The sequence below is a fragment of the Chrysemys picta genome, chromosome 12 (genome assembly GCF_011386835.1).
Source record: "Chrysemys picta bellii isolate R12L10 chromosome 12, ASM1138683v2, whole genome shotgun sequence".
Lineage (NCBI taxonomy): Eukaryota > Metazoa > Chordata > Testudines > Emydidae > Chrysemys > Chrysemys picta.
The window spans coordinates 16,319,402-16,339,215 of record NC_088802.1 but is presented as its reverse complement, the minus strand read 5'-3'; the positions used below and the strand labels follow the sequence as shown (position 1 = coordinate 16,339,215).

The following is a 19,814-nucleotide window of genomic DNA, read 5'->3' as shown; positions in this document are numbered from 1 at the left end:
AGGAATGCCAGTGAAAATAGGGAAAGAACAGGTTAAAGTATATTTTGACAAGTTAGATGTGTTGGAGTTGTCAGAGCCTGATGAAATTCACCCTAGGGCACATAAAGAACTCCCTGAAGTAATCTCAGAACTGTTCATAATTATTTTTGAGACCTCATGGAGGACAGGTGAGGTCCCAGAGGACTGGAGATAGGCACATTGTACCTATCTTTAAAAAGGGGAATAGAAACGACCCAGGGAATTATAGACCACTCAGTCTAACTTCAGTACCTGGAAACACACTAGAACAAATTATTAGAGAGCTCCCCTAAGAGGTGTGGGAGACCCCAGTTCAAGTCCTTTCTCTCCCTCACACAGAGGGGAAGTGAACGTGGGTCTCTTCATACTGCAGGTGAGTGCTCTAACTATCGGGATGGCACATCCTCCTCTGGCCAAGTATCAGGGGGTAGCCGTGTTAGTCTGTATCTACAAAAACAACAAGGAGTCTGGTGGCACCTTAAAGACTAACAGGTTTATTTGGGCATAAGCTTTCGTGAGTAAAAACCTCCTCTGGACAGACTTTGTCTGAGACTGTAACTGATGCTTGTCCTCTGAGCAGACCTGCTGGATCAGACCCTGCAAGTGAGATAAGCAGAGGAGCACCTGTATTCCCCAGGTTCATGGTTCGTGCTAGGGATTGGGCAGGAGATAGGCATGGGGGTGCCTAGTGGGAGGCAACAGTGCACATGGCTAGCGGCAGAAACAGGCACCTAAGGGACTTCGGTGGGTGGGAGCATCTGTGCGGAGCAGCAGGGACAGGGCACCAGATCTGGGCTCTGCTCCCCCGCCTGCTCCTGTTCCCTGTTTTGGAAGGAGCGGGGCTGGGGGAGGGGAACTCAGGTGATTCACAAGAATCCAGCCCAGGGAGCCCCACGGACCCCTCCTCTCCGGGCTGCTGGTTCCAGCGTAACAGTGACGGGACCCGCCGCTTCCCCGCAGGGTCCTCCTCTAGCCCCAGCCCTGAGCCCCCCGGAGCTTTCACCGGCACTCAGACCTGGTCATTGCACTCCGGGGGGACGGGGATTTCTCCGGGGGCGGGAGCCAGCCCCGGGCTCTGCAGACACCAGCTCCGGAGCCTGCGGCTGAGGGGAGAGACCCGGGGGAAGGGCGGGGGCCGGGCAGGAAAGTGACTCTGCACCAACGGCCCCTCCTCGCCCCAGCTCTGCTCCCGGGGGGTCTGCGAGTCCCAGAGCTGCTGCCCGCCCCCGCCCCGGTCTGCTCCCCTCCCCTGAGCGCCTGCAGGAGCCGAGCCAGCTACAGCCGGGCAGTGCCTGAGTCCCAGTCAGTCCGTTCTGATCCCCCCATTGATCAGCTGTTGCTTCCCGCCCCGGTTCCCACTCAGTCACTCCGGATTTCAACTCCCCCCAGCATCCCTCCCTCCTCCACCGTCCTCATTCTGCCGGGTTTCAGAGGGGAAGCCCTGTTACTCTGCATCAGCAAAAACAAGGGGGAGTCCCTGTGGCACCTAGACTCAGAGACTAACATGTATTTGGGCATGAGCTAAAACCCACTTCATCACTAAACGTCTTAGTCTTTAAAGTGCCACAAAGACTCTTCATTGTTCTGCCTCATTCTGCCTTCACCTACGGAAGCGGGGGTGGGGTGAGAACTGGCTGGTGCTTTTTGCTGCTGCTGCTTTATGTCCCCAGCCGGACCGAGCTGTGGCGGGCGGTGCTGGGCGGGGGAATTACTGAACCCAGCGATCCCCGGGGAGCAGGAACAGCAGCGGGGGGGGGCATTGACACCCCTACACTGGCTCCCCCGGCAAACTGCCCCTCCCAGACCCCTCCCCCCAGCTCCGGGCCCTGCGGGGGGGCTGTTACTTTAAGAGGAATTTGCTCCGCCCCCAGCCCGGGACATGGACCGTGACTTCAACTTCCCGCTACTCTGGTACTTTCAGTTTTGAAGCGCAGTGAAGGCCCAGGCGGGGAGGGGGCTCGGCCCCCTCAGTTCAGCTACAAATGTAACAAATGTAACTGGTGCTGCAGCCTCGGTGAGTGACATGGGGACCAGGGCCGGATTTAGGGGCACGTAACCGAGGCGATTACCTGGGGTGCCAGGCTGGGGGGCGCTGGGCTCGGGGGCTGTTTTTGTTGTTAGCGATAAAAGGAAAAATCGAATGTTTGAAGTAAAATGTTTCAGGATTTCCTTATATGGCTCATTTGTCATTAACCTCCTAGAATGTTCTAGAACTTTGTAGAATTTTGTGGAACTTTCCAGACTTTCTGGTTCAAATCTTCTTTCCCAGATTCAGCAGGGAGGGGAGTTCCAGGCTCTGGCTCCCCAGCTGCACAGCTCGGTCTGAGATCTCCGGACACGCGGTGCTGAGGTCCCTTCAGATGGGCTGTTAGCACCAATGGGCCTCACTGAAGGGATTCTCAGGAGAAACCGGCACCTCCTGACTCTGAATGTAAACCTGGCTGTGGGAATGTCCCTGCAAATTCAGAAATTTCTCTGCATCTGAACACAGACTGGGAGGCTGGCACAGAGCTGGGCTCCCTTTGTGACAGGTGTGTGTGTATTTGTGTTTCTCTCCCCCCCCCCCACTTTGCTATTAACTCCCTAAACTGAAGTTCCAGAGGCAGGGGGTGAAGAGAAAACCCTTGGTCCACATTCAGTGAATCCCTCCCAGCTCCACCTGGGTCTGCAGGGCCATTGCCCTGAAGGCAGGTGCTGTTACCATTGCCGCCCACCCTATGGGTGCCTGCCAGGGCAGGGAGTGCTTCACCTCCTCCCAGAGCTCTGCCAGGGGGAGTGTGTGTGTGTGTGGGGGGGGGGCAGCACGGTTAGTAGGGAAGTCCATGAGTCAGTGACCTGGAGTCCTGGTCACATTCCCTTCCAGTCCAATGTTGGCCGCTCTGTGGGCAACACTGGCCCTGGTGGCTGTAGGGGAAGTTACAGGCACCTTCTGGTTCCTGGCAGGATTTTACACCACCGCACAGCCTGGCAGGGGTTGCATGGCTCAGTGCAGCGCGAGCCTAAAGCTCTTTGTCTCTAAGGGTACATCTACACTGCAGCTGGGTGGTGCAATTCCCACCATAAACAGACAGACACATGCTCAAGATAGATTTCAGAATGGTAGCCGTGTTAGTCTGCATCAGCAAGAAGAACAGGAGTAATTGTAGCACCTTAGAGACTAACAAATACATTTGAGCATAAGCTTTCGTGGGCTAAAGCCCACTTCATCAGATGCATGCAGTGGATGTATGCATGCTTCCTACTGTATTTTCCACTGCATGAATCTGATGAAGTGGGGTTTAGCCCACAAAAGCTTATGCCACAAATACTCCTAGTTCTTTATGCTCAAGATAGTGCAATAAAAACAGCAGTGTAGCATGGGTAGCCGTTCCAGCTAGCTGCCCAAGTACATGCCAACAGTGATCCTAGCACGTAACCCGAGCTGCTGCCTGGGCTACCAAAGCTACACTGCTGTGTTCAGTGTGCTAGTTCCAGCAGAGCCAGCACATGTCTGTCTTCCCCACTGGGAAGCTCACTCCCAGCTGCAATGGAGACGGATCCTTAGGGTGGTTTAAATGTTACAGATCCCGGGGGCACAGAGACTTGGTGACCCTGCTCAGAATTCATTCCTGACATTGCACCAATGCTGAAGGCAATGAGAGTGGGTCACTGACATGCAAAATCATCAGGGCCAGGGACTGATCTGCTCTTTGGGAGATCCCCAGAGGGCCCTCAGCCGGGACAGGTGTGGTTGGGAGATGGAGCCACTTTTCCCCACAGCAATCAGTGGCCATTCATAGCACAGTCAATGGCCCTGCCTGCACTGACTTGTTTTCCTTAATATGTCCCATTCTACAGGAATCTCTAAATGCCCCAAGCAAGAGGGGTACCTGATTGTGCCAGGCACCATACACACCAGTAGTGAGGGACCATCCCTGCTATTGAAAGTGTATTAAAATCTCAATAAGACCAGACAGCTCCATGGGTGCCAGCCATGGTGTGAGCATGGTATGGACCGGTTGCTGGCACAGTGACATCTAACCCTGCTCAGAGCCAGGGCAGAGGAGGACTGGGGGGAAATCCTTTCCCTTCTGGTGCATGGTAGGCAGCAGTGAGGCTTGTCACAGCCTCTGCACTGCCACATGGCACTGTCCTGTCACTGCATCACACTCACTCGCCATCTGGTTTGTTATTTCTCCTGTTCCCCAGACTAAGCTACGATGACAGGGAAGATTCCCTTGTTCTCCCCTGGCTCCACAGTCAGCTCTGCTCTGCCCGGCTACGTCGCTCTCTGCCTCGCTCTACAGGTTCACAGGCTGGAGTCAGGTAGGAGCTCTGGCCTCCTCGCTGGGTTTGCTGCTGTTGCTGGTCATCACTGTACATCCCACATCACTGCCTTGTCTTGTAAACCACATCTGCTCAACCTGCCTACAACCAGCAATGTGGAGAAACCACAGGGCACAGCTGGATCCCTAGTAACCATGTTTGCTACTTATATGCAATCTTGTCAGGCCTAGCTACACACATACTGCTGCTCTGACTGGAGGCTTCTAAGACATAGAACATGGTGAGCATCACTATGGGGCTCACAAACTATTTAAAGGGACACTACCCAATTCCTTTACACTACACAGATCAGACTCTTCAGCCCCAAAGAATCATGAATCCCCAACTCTCTGGTTATGAATTGAAAACACACAAGCCATTCGTACTGCATTGGGGACATCTGACTAAGGCTGAGAGGTAAACCTCATGTCTCAGTGAGGATCTTTGCTGTCTTCTTTATTCTGTGCCATTGGTGAAGGCCTTATAGTGACCCACTCCACCCCCGTGACTACCTGCACAGCTACTCCGGCATTTTGGTTCCCTCCTGCTGTGGTTTCCATCCTGCTAATTTAACCAACTCTGTCTCTCCTGATGCTGAGTCTCTGCCCTGAGATGCCCCCTTTCTGTGCAGTTCCACAACGGCTGGTTCTCTGCCCCTGCTCTTTTCTATCTGCCTCCTCCCCTCTCTCCGTTATCTGACCTCTAACTTTGCCTGCATAGTGATGAGCTATTTTCATATCTTTACACCTTACAGACCCTCACACCATCCCTAAACTAGTTTGCAGAGGCCCCTGCTCTTCAGCATCATGAAAGATCCTTATGTATCAGTGAACCAGACCCTCCCCCGCCCAATATCCATTATACCCAAGGTGCCCATGAGAAGTCAGAGCCCTATTCAGAGAAAATATGGACAATGTATAACATTTACTTGTGTACTCTGTGTGACAGATATTGCAACCACACATGGTATTTTGGGGACTATGAATATTCTGTGTGTCTTTGTATCCCTTTTATAAATAGTATCTATATGTGCTATATCAGCGGTTCTCAAACTGTGGGTTGGGACCCTAAAGTTGGTCACGACCCTGTTTTAATGGGTCGCCAGGGCTGGCATTAGACTTGCTGAGGGCCAAAGCCCGAGCCCCACCAATAAGGGCCAAACCCTGAGCCCCATCACCTGGGTCCAAAGCCAAAGCTCGAGCCCCACTGCCTGAGGCTAAAGCCAAAGCCCAATGGCTTCAGCCCTAAGTGGCGGGGCTCTGGTTACAGGCCCCTCTGACAGGAGCTGAAGCTCTTGGGCTTTTGCTTTCCCCCCGCCAAGCCAGGATGGTGGGCTCGGGCTCAGAATTTGGTTCCCCCGTCCTGGGATCGTGTAATAATTTTTGTTGTCAGAAGCGGGTTGTGTTGCAATGAAGTTTGAGAACCCCTGTGCTATACGTATCTTTGTGGGCTCTGGATTGTAATCTACTCCATGGGGGAGGGTTACCCCATCTCCTCCAGTATCTACAAACCATCTGGGGTAATTACTTCTGGGACAGATAACACCTCCAGAGAAGTACCACCCCCAGGGAAAGTTGCTTAAACTAGTTCAGGGCAGGTCCCAGAAGCCCAAGAGAACAAAAAATTTTGGTATAAACCCTCAATTTAAACTGGTCAAAGGCCTGGGATCTTGGGCTACAAACTGACGTGACTTGTTAACCAAAAGAACAAACCCTTAGAGAAAGTTTTGGAAGATTTTGGACCCTAACAGTTTGTTCCATATACCAAAGGCTTCTCATTTGTAACATGTTCAGACCTTCAATTGGTTTATTGTAAGTTTTCTGTCAGGCTTTTATCCTTCAATGTTCTCTGCTTTGGAAGAGCTGTTTGGTTACTGGTAGCCACTGGCACACACTGTTCAGAGCCCTGGGAGTGAAAGCAAAGCACAGGTGCTGGTCTTTGGTTAGGCATGCTGGGAAAACCAGTTAATTGAAGGGGGCTGGAAGCCTAAAACCCCAGTGTGGAGGGAGAAGGACGTGGGTCCCTGCCCAGGGAGAGGTGACAGCTGGAGGCCTAAGATCTAAGGGGACGTTCCTTGAGCAGACCACAGAGTGGGTCAGAGGTGCAGTTACCCCAAGCCTGTGACTCTCTGCACTCAGACATGTCTAGGGCACTGCCTGGGTATGTAGTGTTCACTTTTAATGCAGGGGGCTCTCTTACTGTGTGTCTTACTGCTGAGTTAATGCCACTACCAGCCCCTTGCCAATTTAACTTCAATTTTTCTTTGCACATTTCACAGCACAGTTTACAGTGACTGGACCTGACCGTCCAATTACTGCTCCCCTAGGTGGGGAGGCCATCTTGCCCTGCCACCTCTCCCCCAGGATGAGCGCTGAGAACATGGAGCTGAGATGGTTCCGATCCGAGTTCGCTGTAGTCGTGCACCTGTACCGTGATGGGCAGGATCAGTATGGACATCAGATGCCGGAATATCAAGGAAGAACTGAGCTCTTGAAAGGTGACATCAAGAATGGGAGTGTTTCCCTGAGAATACGTGATATCCGACCCTCAGACGATGGGCAGTACAAATGTGTTTTTCAGTCCAGTGTCTCTTCTAAAGATGCTTTTTTGGAACTGCAGGTGGCAGGTCAGTGACTTGTTCTGATACTTTGATGTCTTCAACAGGGTAATAAGTGGAGTCACAGGGTTCATTGTGAGAGGACTCTTGATTTTTCTCATTATGGTGGGGGATAGCTCTACTCTGGTTAAGGTTGATTCTAGTTTACTGTTTAACAACTGTTTTTTTCCTGAGTGTTCAAAAATCCACACACACACTTGGATTCTCTTGAAAATTTCTATGACTCATTGGACTCTGGGGTGGGGTTAGTGAGCTATATTTGAGGTCATTAGAGCCAGGGGTTAATGAGATACACAAACACCCCTGAAAAGCCAGATTATATTAACATGTTGTGATTACTACAACTTTTTTGTGCACACCTGGGGCCAAACAATGGCTGATCCTCTGATGCCACCAGTTGGGATTGATTTTGGCTGGTGTCTGGCACCCACAGGGTAACAGTGCTCAATGCACAGGGTCCAGTAGCCCTGCATCTTGTCTAAGAGTGGGAGCGTTGAGGAATTCCCCCCAGGACAGGGGAAGGCAGGAGGCCTGATGTCTGAAGGTGCTGCCAGACAGACCAGAAGGGAACAGGTGTAGCTAGTTCTGTAACCATGACATGAGGTTTAGGTCAGGTGCAGCAAACACCAGACTGCTGACAATCCCCATGGCAATAAGGCACCTCTGTGCATGTCTACTGACACAGCCTACAACACTTAGCACTGAAATGAGGCAAAAGTGATCCCTCTCCCCACATTGCAGTGACAGATCTGCCAGCCTGCTCAAATTAATCCCTCTACCAGTCACTACGGTGACTCCGAACACAGGGAAGGCAGAGAGATGCTGGAAAACAAATCCAAGAAACACAAGCAATGGCACCTTCTCATAGCCCTCTCTCATGCCTGTTTATTATGGCACCACCCTCACTGCACCATTCCCAGTGCCTATTGCTAGCCAGGAGGCAGAGTTAAGGTTGCAGAGCTGGGGTGCTGTGTGCCATTACTTTGCATCTCTTGGGTTTCAGAAATTTAAGTTAACTGTTCTCTGCATTTGGGAAAGGCACAAGGCTCTGCTGGGCAACCGTTATTCTGCATTAACGAGTACAGTAACTCCTCGCTTAACCTTGTAGTTATGTTCCTGAAAAATGCTACTTTAAGCAAAACGATGTTAAGCAAATCCAATTTCCCCATAAGAATTAATGTAAATGGGGGGGTTAGGTTCCAGGAAAAAAAATTTTCACCAGACAAAAAAAACCTATATATTATATAGATATACACACAATATACATTTTAAACAAACAATTTAATACTGTTCACAGCTATGATGATTGTGAAGCTTGGTTGAGGTGATGAAGGCAGAGGGTGGAAGAGAGCTGAATGATGAACTAGCACTCGGCGGAGCCCTCAAGGGTTAACACATTGTTGTTAATGTAGCCTCTCACACAAGGCAGCAGGAACACAGGAGGGGAGACAGCATAGCAGACAGAGAGACACACACCTTGTGTGTGGGAGAGAGAGAGATGCACACTGCCCCTTTAAGTAAGCTGACCCACTCTTAAGTGCATTGTCTTTTTAAGTGGATCAGGAAGTTGAGATAGCAGCTGCTGCCCCAAACGCTCTGTCTCTCTCCCTCCCTGATCTATATGGAGAAGGGGTAAGCGGGGTGCAGGAGTAGGGGGAGGGGGACACCCTGACATTAGCCCCCCCCCCCCCCCCCGGTCCCCCCTGCACAGCAAGCAAGAGTCTCTGGGAGCAGCTCCAAGGTAGAGGGCAGAAGCAGCACATGGCAGTGGGGGGAGGGACAGCTGAACTGCCGATTGCTAGCCTGCTGTGCGGCTGCAGCACAGGGAACTTAGGGGAGTGGGGAGCTGATAGGGGGGCTGCTGGTCCACCCTGGTTCTAAGCCCCTCCCCCCCCCCATCAGCTACCTGCAACGGGCTGCTCTTCCTGCAAGCAGTGGACAAAGCAGGCAGCGGCCAAATGACATTAGAAGGGAGCATTGCACAACTTTAAATGAGCACATTCCCTAGTTGATCAGCAACATAACAAAACAACGTTAACCGGGACGACTTTAAGTGAGGAGTTACTGTATTTGTTGGGAGCTAATATGTAACTATAGAGTCCCTGTGGTCAAGATGGAGTCTGCTCTGCGGAGCGGCTTCAGCCAGGAACAGGCGCATACTGGAGCACAGTACGGTAACTCCCTTCCAACCCAGGGCACAGGTGATGCGTCAGGGGAGTATGCGGGGTCATGTACTCACTCAGATTTGCTGCCTGGCTTGTACTGAGCATGCTTAGTAACACTGCTGGAGCCAGCTGCCCTCACTCTGCCCCCCCCCCCCCCGGCCCCACTGTCAGCAGGCATGAGTTATCCCAGCCCCAGGGGCACCTGTTTGAAATCCTCTGTCGTAAACGCACACACCAGAATTAAAAATTGTATTAAAGTGAATGTTTAAAATTAAATATACATGAGTTAAGAGGGAAAGTACTGTACATCTGGGCTTGGGTTATGAGGGATTACAGTTATCGGTTGCAAGGGTGAAGAGATACATACATATCACATAATCGGCATAGACTCAGATTGGGGTGCAGGAGTAGTGCACTGAATATAGGCCAAGACTGGGTATTACACAGAGTTCACTTTATAACCCCAACAAGATCATTCCCTTTTGTAAAGTTACCAAACTTTGGTTACACAAGTACCCACTATAATTACATGTTGTTATAACTGCAGGAAAAGTTAGCGGGTTCAGTCTGGTTTGACAGTAGAACTCCCACCCATGGATAAAAACATGAGATAAATATGCACATTTGGACAGTCGTGGGTGCCCGTCCCCTGAGTTGTTTGGAATAAAGACTCCACAGTGTAATAAAGCTGCTCAAACTAAAACAGTCTTTAGGTTCATAAGAGGACAAGCTGAGGGTTAACTGAGACTCCTCAAATCTGAAAACAATCTTATCATGACATCCACACAGCAAATACTTCGCAAACAGCAGCAACAAAATTAGTATCAAACATATAGATTTCTTCAGTGCCAAATGGTTCACAGGCCACACACCCTCTGAATTTAAAACATACACTGCAGATTTGGCATTAATGTGACCACCCCGCCCTGAGCTGAACCAGCAGCAAGCACCCAGCTCTTTGAATAGGCTGGTATCCTCCTTGTGGTTATCTTCTTGCTGCAATGAGTAAAAGTAGGCCTGAGTATATCAAGGCTCAGGGCAAAGATCTTCACCTCCCCTGTGGTGTGGCTGTCGCCCTCTGGATCTGGCTGAACTACGGGCTTGTCTACACTATCACTTACTTTGGTGTAACTTATGGGGGTGAATAACCCACACCCCTGAGTGACATAAGTACCCCAGCACTTATGTCGGTGTAAGACAGCACCATATCAGTGGGAGAGCTTCTCCTGCTGACATAGCTACAGCCTCTCATGGAGGTGGAGTTATGTGGACGGGAGAGCTCTCTCCTATTGGCATAGAGTGTCTTCACCTGATGCACTACAGTGGTGCAGCTGCATCAGCGCAGCTGTGCCGTTGTAGTGCTGCTAGTGTAGACCAGCCCTAACTGCAGAGTTTGGCGCCTTTTTTCTTTATACCTGGGAGTGGAATTGGCCCCACCCTTGGAGATGCCCTACCGAGCATGCTGCAAGGGCTCAAAAACTTTTCCTTTGTTTATCTACTAGTCCCAGCTAGATGGAGTCAGGGGACAGCGGCTCCACTCTTCTGGCAGGAACAAAACCAATATTGGCTACTACTGTTTAAAAGGAACAGGAGCAAAGGCACTCGGGGGAGGTTACATATAATTTTCACCGTAGGCCCATTAACCTCAGTTCTTGTCTGTAGCTCTTGGGCATTTCCCATGAGTCTGTCAGACCAAAACCTTGTGAGTCACGTCCCTTCTGGGAGAGGACTCCTGGGCCTGTGCTCTTCTGGGCAAGAATCCAAGCGGGAGGCTCCAGGCACCCGTCCCTCTGTCTCTCCTTGTTGGTTGTTTCTCTCTGCGTGAAATTTCCAAATACCCTAAGGGCCTGTCTGCACACAGACTGACCCCGCAATAATGAAATCAGTTTGAATTCACACCTTTGGTTATGGTACAAGACTCTTGTTTCGATTTTTTTATTTCAGTTTAGCTCATCAGTAATAAAAAACCCACGTGTGATCTGGTGTGGGAGGCATGACCTTAACCCTGCACTTCATTGTTATCTAGTGTTTGTGTTTCTGCTTTCATTCATCTGAAGAAGTGAGGTTTTTACCCACGAAAGCTTATGCCCAAATAAATCTGTTAGTCTTTAAGGTGCCACCAGACTCCTTGTTGCTTTGCTGAGTGTATTTCCTGGCTTTCAGAGGTACCCAGGGTCGCTGGAACAATTTGTATAGTGGGGGTGCTGAGATCCTTTGAACCAAACTGTGAACACTGTATATGATGGAAAACACTTCAAGCCATGGGGTGTAGCAGCACCCCCAGTTCCAGCACCTATGGAAGTACCAGTTCTTCTTCGAGTGATTGCTCAGGTGTATTCCACAGTACGTCTGCGTACTCGCCATGTGCACCGGTGCCGGAAGTTTTTCACTTAGCAGTACCCGTACGGGGGGAGCACAGCTGCGACCCCTGGAGTAGCTCCTCTATAACGCGCTATAAGGGGAGCTGCGCACTCCCCCCACCCTTGGTTCCTTCTTGCTGCCAGTGAAGGTAGTCGGAACTTCTTGCTCCAGCTCTGCTGCAGCCTTTCCAGTTGACTTTGTAGTACCATTAGCTAGTGTTAATAGTTCGTAGAAGTAGTTTTTAGTTGTTAAAGTGGGCTTGGGCATGCCCCGTGCCCCAAGCTTTAAGTCGTGCGACTCCTGTCGCCGTTCCATGCCAAGGAGTGATCCGCATGCTGAGTGTCTCCGCTGCTTGAGTGAAACTCACGTGAGTGAACGCTGCAAGATCTGCAGGTCATTCAAGCAGCGGACTAAGAAGGAGAGGGACATCAGGCTTCGCGCTCTCCTTATGGAATTGGCGCTGGCCCCAACTCCGGCACGCCGAGCAGACTCGGCGCCCGGCACCGCATCATCGGTACACAGCAAAGTCCCCTCCACCAGCCGGCACCGCTCTCCCTCCAAGAAGCAGGGGAAGTCCTCCACCTCGCAGCGGCACCGAGAGAAGGAAAGGGGAGAGGCTGGTCCCGCATTGGGCAGCCCTAGATCTCCCCCCGCAGGCCCAAAGCCTCCGACTCATGCTGAGCGGAGCAGTCCAGCATCGTCCGCACACGCGTCTCCTGCAGTCAGGATGCCATTGACACCAGAGGCTCTACAGGCCGCACGAGACATCTGAGCTTGCCGGTACCTGGGGCGCCGCCGGTGATGGGCCCTCAGTCCCACGGCAAGCCGCCGCTGGGTTTTCATCAGACCTCCCCAGTGCAGCACAGTTCCCACTCCGAGGACTGCTCCCTGCCTCGTTCGACACGCAGTGGCCGGTCATCTCATAGCTTGCGCCCGCCCTCAACACCAGCTAGGGTGACCAGACAGCAAATGTGAAAAATCGGGACTGGGGTTGGGGGTAATAGGAGCCTATACAAGAAAAAGACCCTAAAGTCAGGACTGTCCCTATAAAATCGGGACATCTGGTCACCCTAACGCCAGCCAGGCTAACCAGTTCGCCACCCGGACAGGAGTCTCGAGGTTCTTCCATGCTGCGTGGTAGCGGGCGCAGGCTCCGTGACAGGCGCTGGAGATGCTCCTCCTCGCGTCACAGTTTCCGTAGCCGGTCTCTACACCATTGATGTCGACGCTCCCGCTCAAGTTCCCGCTCTGCCAGACGGCGCACACGGGACTCTTCTCGCAATTCACCAGCGCCGGAGCACCGTAGCTTCAGGTGCCGAGGCGACTACCGGAGCAGCACTTCTGATGGGTACCGGTCCTTGACGTCGAGGTCCCGGTCCCGCGGAAGACGGCGTCGCAGGCACCGTCGCTCCCGCCGCTCCTATGGGACCGTGCGCTCGACGGTGACCTCAGCCTCGGCACCCAGCCGCCCATCACCGGGTTGCGCTGCTCAGCCGGACCAGCTAGCACCACCAGGCCCCCATCTTGGACAGTGGCAAGGGGCCCGGTGGCAGGGGTGCCAATGGGGACCGTGGCCGCTGATGCCCGCCCAGATGGGAACTCGCTCGGTGGCCGGGGCGTCCCAGGCTCCATCGGCCTCCCCATCCCTGCCGAAGGACAAGTCGGCAGGGCATGAGTCAACTGCTCCACGCCCGGACTCCGACCTGGGGGTCGATCCCCCAGTACCGCCTGAGGCCCACGGCGCCAGGTCAGCCTTCTCTCCAGCACCGGATGACGCCATAACGGCACCGCTGCCATCTATCCCACAGGAGGATTTCAAGGCGCATCAAGACCTGCTAAAGCGGTTGGCGTCCAAGCTCCAGCTTGTCGGAGAAAATCAGAGTTCTCACTCTTAGGTTGGGTGCAGCAAATCAGATACTTTATTATCTCTAGCAATTGCATGGAGGGAGAGAGCTAAATAGGTCTCTCTACAGGTAAACAATTACAGCAAGCATTTATACCTTTTGTTACATACAATAATGAGCAACAGCTGCATTTTGTTTATACATAGGTCATTCTGATATCTTGTTTTTCACATCTTTTTAGACTCTTGTCTACATTCCATATTTATTTACACACGGTCGCAACAACTTCTCACACAGTTCTTTTCCAGTCACCTCTCACAATCCTCGCTTCTACAAATCTTGCGTTATTAGGCTAACAGCTAGCCTGACTCTTGCTCACAGAGACTGTTTGCATTGAAATCCCCTTCAAATCCCTGTCAGTTCTTGCTCTACTTCCACAAGCTGCAGGCTGAGGAGATGGAGGGCCCGTTCGACTCACTCTTTAATGTGCTGTCCTCCTCGGCACCGGGCCGCGTGGCCCTACCCCTCCACCAGGGAGTAGCCAACATTTCCAATACCTTGTGGCAAACTCCCACCTCCTTAGACCCAATTTCCAAAAAGGCTGAGAGGAAGTACTTTGTGCCGGCCAAAGACCACGAATACCTCTATTCCCACCCGGCACCTAACTCTCTGGTGGTGGAATTGGTAAACCACCGGGAACGACAGGGCCAGCCCGCACCCACCCCCAAGAACAAAGATGCCAGGAGACTGGACTCCTTTGGTAGGAAAGTTTATTCCTCTGCAAGTTTCCAGTTCAGGGTGGCCAACCCTCAGACCTTGCTGAGCCGATATGACTTTAACCTTTGGGAGTCCCTGCCAAACTTCGAACCACTCGTCCCGGAGTCGGACAGAAAAAACTTTAAGGCTCTAGTGGATGAAGAGGTGGCGGTGGCCAAAGCGACCCTTCAGGCAGCATCGGATGCGGCCAATACGGCAGCCCGTTTGATGGCTTCCGCGATATCTATGCGCAGGGCGTTGTGGCTCCTCCTCGACAGAGGCCCAGTCCCTCATGCAGGACCTGCCGTTTGATGGGAAAGCACTGTTTGCAGATCAGACGGATGTCAGACTGCACAGGATGAAAGATTCCCGTACCTCCCTGCAAACCCTGGGCCTCTACGTCCCTCCGGCTAAGGACAAGGACAAGCCGCAAACGTCGGCTCTACCTGCGCAGAGCAGATACGAGCCCCCGTATAAGAGGCCGAGAGATCAGAAGCGCCGGTCTCAGCATCAGTCCCGCTGTGCCCCGCAGCCCGGGCCCTTTAAGGGCAAGAGGCAGGGAAAGAGGTGGTTTTGACTATTTGCAGGGGTGCACCAGGGCAGTTGCCAGGGAGACCCCCCTATTAATAAAATTGGTGTTCTGCAAGTGATTGTCTGCCTTTCACATGGCATGGTCCCGTATAACATCGGACCAATGGGTCCTCAACACCATTTCCAGGGGCTACATGTTGCAGTTCATCTCACCCCCGCCCAACCACCCCCCCTCCCTGATAGGCCCCGGGGGACCCGGAGCATGCCCACCTCCTAGGGCAGGAGGTGGAACGACTATTGCACCTGGGGGCGGTGGAAAGAGTACCAATAGAATTCCAGGGAAGGGGCTTCTACTCCTGATATTTCCTGATCCCAAAGGCAAAAGGGGGTCTCAGGTTCATCCTGGACCTGCGGGATCTCAACCACGTTCTGGTCTGCTCCAAGTTCCGCATGGTGTCCCTAGCCTCTCTTATCCCCTCCCTGGACCCCGGGAATTGGTATGCGGGCCTGGACCTTCAGGACGCGTATTTTCACATTCATATTTTCAAGGGATACAGGCGCTTCCTAGTGGGGCTAGACCACTACCAGTTCATGGTCCTTCCGTTTGCCCTATCCACAGCGCCCAGGGTGTTCACAAAGTGCATGTCAGTGGTGGCTGCCTACCTCAGACGGGAGGGGGTACAGATTTTTCCATACCTGGACGATTGGCTTCTCAAGGGCAACTCTCGGGCCCAGGTAAGGGCCCATGTGGAGCTGCTCCAGTCCACATGAGCCAATCTCGGCCTAGTGGTGAATGAGACCAAGTCTACGTTAGTTCCGGTGCAGTGCATAGAGTTCATTGGGGCACTGCTGGACTCCTCCAGGGCCACAGCATCTCTCCGAGTGGGCAGGCTCGAGGCCCTAAGAGATCTCATCACCTCGGTCACGGTTTTCCCGGTGACAACAGCGAGGGCATGCCTTTGGATCCTGGGACACATGGCAGCATGCACTTATGTGGTCTGCCATGCCAGGCTCCGAATGAGGCCCCTCCAACTCTGGCTAGTCTCCCAGGCCCGGGACGGGCTAGACAAGGTTCTCATGGTCCCATCCCTGATACTTGCCTCCCTAGAATGGTGATCTTCCCCGAACAATATGCTGCACGGGGTTCCTTTTCGGGAGGTGACCCCGTCATTAGACTGGTGTCCGATGCGTCGGACTTGGGCTGGGGAGCTCACACAGGGAACATGCAAATCCAGGGAAGGTGGTTGACCTCAGATTTGTCCCTCCATATAAATGTCAGGGAGCTCAGGGCGATACGGTTGGTGTGTGTTGCTTTCAGCACACACCTTCACGGCAAGGTGGTCAGAGTCCTCACGGACAGCACCGCTGCGATGTACTACATCAACAGGCAAGGTGGAACACATTACTCGGCCCTCTGCCAGGAAGCCCTGAGCCTATGGGAGTTCTGTATAGCCCATGATATCTCCCTGAGGGTTTTTCACCTGCCAGGCATCCGCAATGCGCGAGCTGATCGCCTCAGCAGGATTTTCTCCCCCCAGTACGAGTGGTCGCTCCACTCGGAGGTCACTCACCAGCTCTTCCGAGAGTGGGGAATTCCCCATGTAGACCTGTTCGCAACCCGCCAGAACCGGCATTGCCCCCAGTTCTGCTCCGGGGGGGAGTGGAAAGGGGCACGATCTCGGATGCCTTCCTTCTGCAGTGGTCGGGCCAGCTTTTCTATGCTTTCCCACCGTTTCCCCTCATCGGCAAAGTCCCGCAAAAAGTAAAGACAGACAAGATGTGTGTCATCCTTATATCCCCAGCATGGGCCTGCCAACACTGGTACAGGACCATCCTGCACCTCTTAGCGCCCCCCCAAGGAGGTTGCCGCTTTGCCCAGACCTCCTCTCCCAGGACAGGGGCCGCCTCCTCCATCCCAATCTCACCGTGCTCCACCTGACAGCATGGTTGCTCAGTGGCTAGATGAGGAGGAGGGGAGGTGTTCGGAGGAAGTCAGGCGGGTCCTGCTTGAAAGTAGGAAACCATCCACATGCCGGACGTACCTGGCAAAGTGGTCCAGATTCTCCAGGTGGGCAGGGGAGCAGGGAGCCTCCCCATTGTCCGCATCGCTCCAGCTCATCGTTGAGTACTTCCTGTCCCTTAGGACCCAAGGGCTGGCACCCGTCTCTGTCAGGGTACACTTGGCAGCCATATCGGCCTTCCACCTGCCGGTGCAAGGACACGCGGTCTTTTCCCATACTATGACCTCCCGCTTCCTGCGAGACCTTGACCGTTCATTCCCGTATGCCAGATCCCCCGTACCGCACTGGGACCTAAACCTGGTGTTGTCCCACCTCACGGGATCTCCCTTTGAACCCCTGGCCATGTGTTCCTGGTTTCACCTCTCATGGAAGGTAGCATTCCTTGTAGCAATCACATCGGCCCGACGTGTCTCAGAGCTCAGGGCCTTGACCTCGGAACCCCCATATAGGGTCTTCCACAGGGATAAAGTCCAGCTTCGCCCACATCTGGCGTTCCTCCCGAAGGTGGTCTCTGCCTTCCATATGGAACAGGACATCTTTCTTCCCGTGCTCTGTCCTAAGCACTATTCCTCCAACGAGGAACGCTGCCTTCACATGCTCGATGTGCGTAGAGCGCTTGCTTTCTATCTGGATCGGACCAAGCCGTTCCAGAAATCCTCGCAACTTTTCGTTGCCTCGGCCGAGTGTATGAAGGGGCAACCTACTTCCACCTAGCGCCTTTCTTGCTGGATCAACTTGTGCATACGCACGTGCTATGATCTGACAGGGGTTCCCCTGCACCCGATCGTCAGGGCGCACTCAATGAGGGCTCAGGCCTCGTTGACTGCCTATGTAGCCCATGTCCCTATCCAAGACATCTGCAGGGCTGCCACTTGGGCCTCAGCCCACACGTTTACTTCACATTATGCGATCGTCTCCCAAACCAGGGATGACGCTGGGTTCGGCAGGGCGGTACTGTGTCCCGGCAACTCGTAAACTCCTACCCACCTCCAACAGATATAGCTTGGAGTCACCTACTGTGGAATAAACATGAGCAATCACTCAAAGAAGAAAGGACAGTTACCTGTTCCGTAACTGGCATTCTTCGAGATGTGTTGCTCAGGTGTATTCCACATCCCGCCCTCCTTCCCCTCTGTCGGAGTTGTTCAGCAAGAAGGAACTGAGGGCGGGGGGGGGGGGGGGGGAGTACGTAGCTCCCCTTATACCGTGTTATAGAGGCGCCACTCCAGGGGTCGCAGCGGTGCTCCCCCCATAAGGGTACTGCTAAGGGAAAAACTTCCGGCACCAGTGCACATGGTGAGCACGCACACCTATGATAGAATACACCCGAGCAACACATCTCAAAGAATGCCAGTTACGGAACAGGTAACTGTCCTTTTTCTGCTACCCACTTCTGCATTCCTGAAGGGTACAGGGCACTGCCAAAGCAACCCGAACTCCCCTATAATAAGTTTTTTTATTTTTGAATTAACGTAAGGCTTGTCTACACATACATGTGCACTGATTTCAATGCACAAGTGCAAACATCTGTGTGGACACTCTTAAATGAGTTTGGAAATGGCTTATACTGATTCATCTTGAGTCAATTCCTTTCTGATTTCAGAGTGTCCACACAGGGATTTGCTCTTAGATTAACTCAATAATTTTAGCTAAAGTGGAGCAAATTTGTGCATGGAAAAGCCCTGACATTAACATTAACTTTACTTGCTGTATATTAAATAAGAATCTGACCAGATTAACTGATCAGCCGCACTTGTGGACTCACATTTGATTATTAATTTAATGGGAAACGGCTTTTGAAAACGGTGTAATAAAACTTTTGTCTCATTACTGGACTCTGTAGGATTATCACAGGTTCATTTATTTCTTCTGTAGGTTTGGGCTCTGCTCCTGCCATCTCTGTGAAGGACAGAGGGATCTGGGTTGTGTGTCGATCAGCCGGATGGTACCCAGAGCCCAAGGCTCAGTGGAGAGATCTCCAGGGGCAGCTCTTACCATCAGACTCTGAAAAAATATCCCAAGAGGCCAATGGCCTGTTTCAAACAGAGATTGCCATTGTTATAACAGAAGAGTCCAACCAGAAAGTGTCCTGCTGTGTCAGGAACCCCCGACTCAACCAGGAGAGAGAGTCAGCAATTTCCATAGCAGGTCAGTGCCCGTCCGTACCGCACATGGATAGACTGAGACGCTGCAGACATGGGCAGAGAGTATTCATCATTGTGTCTCCGGTTCATTGGCCTGGACCTTCAAGATGCTGAGCACTTCTTGGAAAGTCCTGAGCAACCTCAGTTCTCTTTGAATATATCTACACTGCAATTCAAAACCTGTGGTTGGCCTGTGCCAGCTGACTCGGGCTAAGGTACTGTTACATTTTGGTATAGATGTTTGGGCTTGGCCTGGAGACCAGGCTCTAGGTCCCTGCAAGGTAGAAAGATCCCAGAGCCTGAGCTTCAGCCTGAGCCGGAAAGTCTCCACTGCAATTAAACAGGCGCTTAGTCTGAGCTGAGTGGGGCTGAGTCAGTTGGCACGGGCCAGCTGCAGGTACTAATTACAGTGTAGACGTACCCGTCGACTCCAGTAGGAGTGGAGGGTGTTTAGCACCTTGCAGGCTGAGGTGCCATTGGCCAGTTTTTCATAACAGCTCAGGACCCAGCAATCATCATCCTTCCCAGTGGGGCTGCGGGAGGGAATGCTCCTTTGTTGTTGTGGTATAGTGAGGACTGTGTTGGAATTGCAAGCTATCACTTTAAGGGTATGTCTTCACTACCCGCTGGATTGGCGGGCAGCGATCGATCCAGCGAGGATCGATTTATCGCGTCTAGTCTAGACGCGATAAATCGATCCCCAAGTGTTCTCCCATAGACTCCTATACTTCTGTGCCACGAGAGGTGCAGGCAGAGTCGACGGGGGAGCAGCAGCAGTTGACTCAGCGCGGTGAAGACACCATGGTAGTTCGATCTAAGTACGTCGACTTCAGCTACGTTATTCACGTAGCTGAAGTTGCGTAACTTAGATCGATTCTCTCCTCCCCCTACCCCCCCAGTGTAGACCAAGCCTAAGAGTGGGAGTTTCCAGGTCCTGTTTGCAGGCTAGAGGGCTCTGTAGGAAAGCGTGTGAGCAGAATCAGGACTTGTCTACAGGAACAGCTAGTTCATGGCAAGGTGGGGTGTAAATCTGCCTCTCACTAGCTTGCTGC

General features: G+C 52.5%; 1 protein-coding gene across 1 annotated transcript in view; it reads left to right on the top strand.

The window, feature by feature from the left end:
• The first annotated feature begins 808 nt into the window (after positions 1-808).
• Positions 809-19,814, top strand: part of LOC135974854 (butyrophilin subfamily 1 member A1-like) — a 55,604-nt gene continuing 36,598 nt past the window's right edge. Inside the window, exons 1-5 of the mRNA XM_065563892.1 lie at positions 809-2,032; positions 2,288-2,549; positions 4,207-4,323; positions 6,602-6,949; positions 18,494-18,766. Coding sequence (XP_065419964.1) covers positions 4,218-4,323; positions 6,602-6,949; positions 18,494-18,766 — 727 coding nt within the window. The 5' untranslated portion in view covers positions 809-2,032; positions 2,288-2,549; positions 4,207-4,217. The remainder of the gene's footprint in view (positions 2,033-2,287; positions 2,550-4,206; positions 4,324-6,601; positions 6,950-18,493; positions 18,767-19,814) is intronic.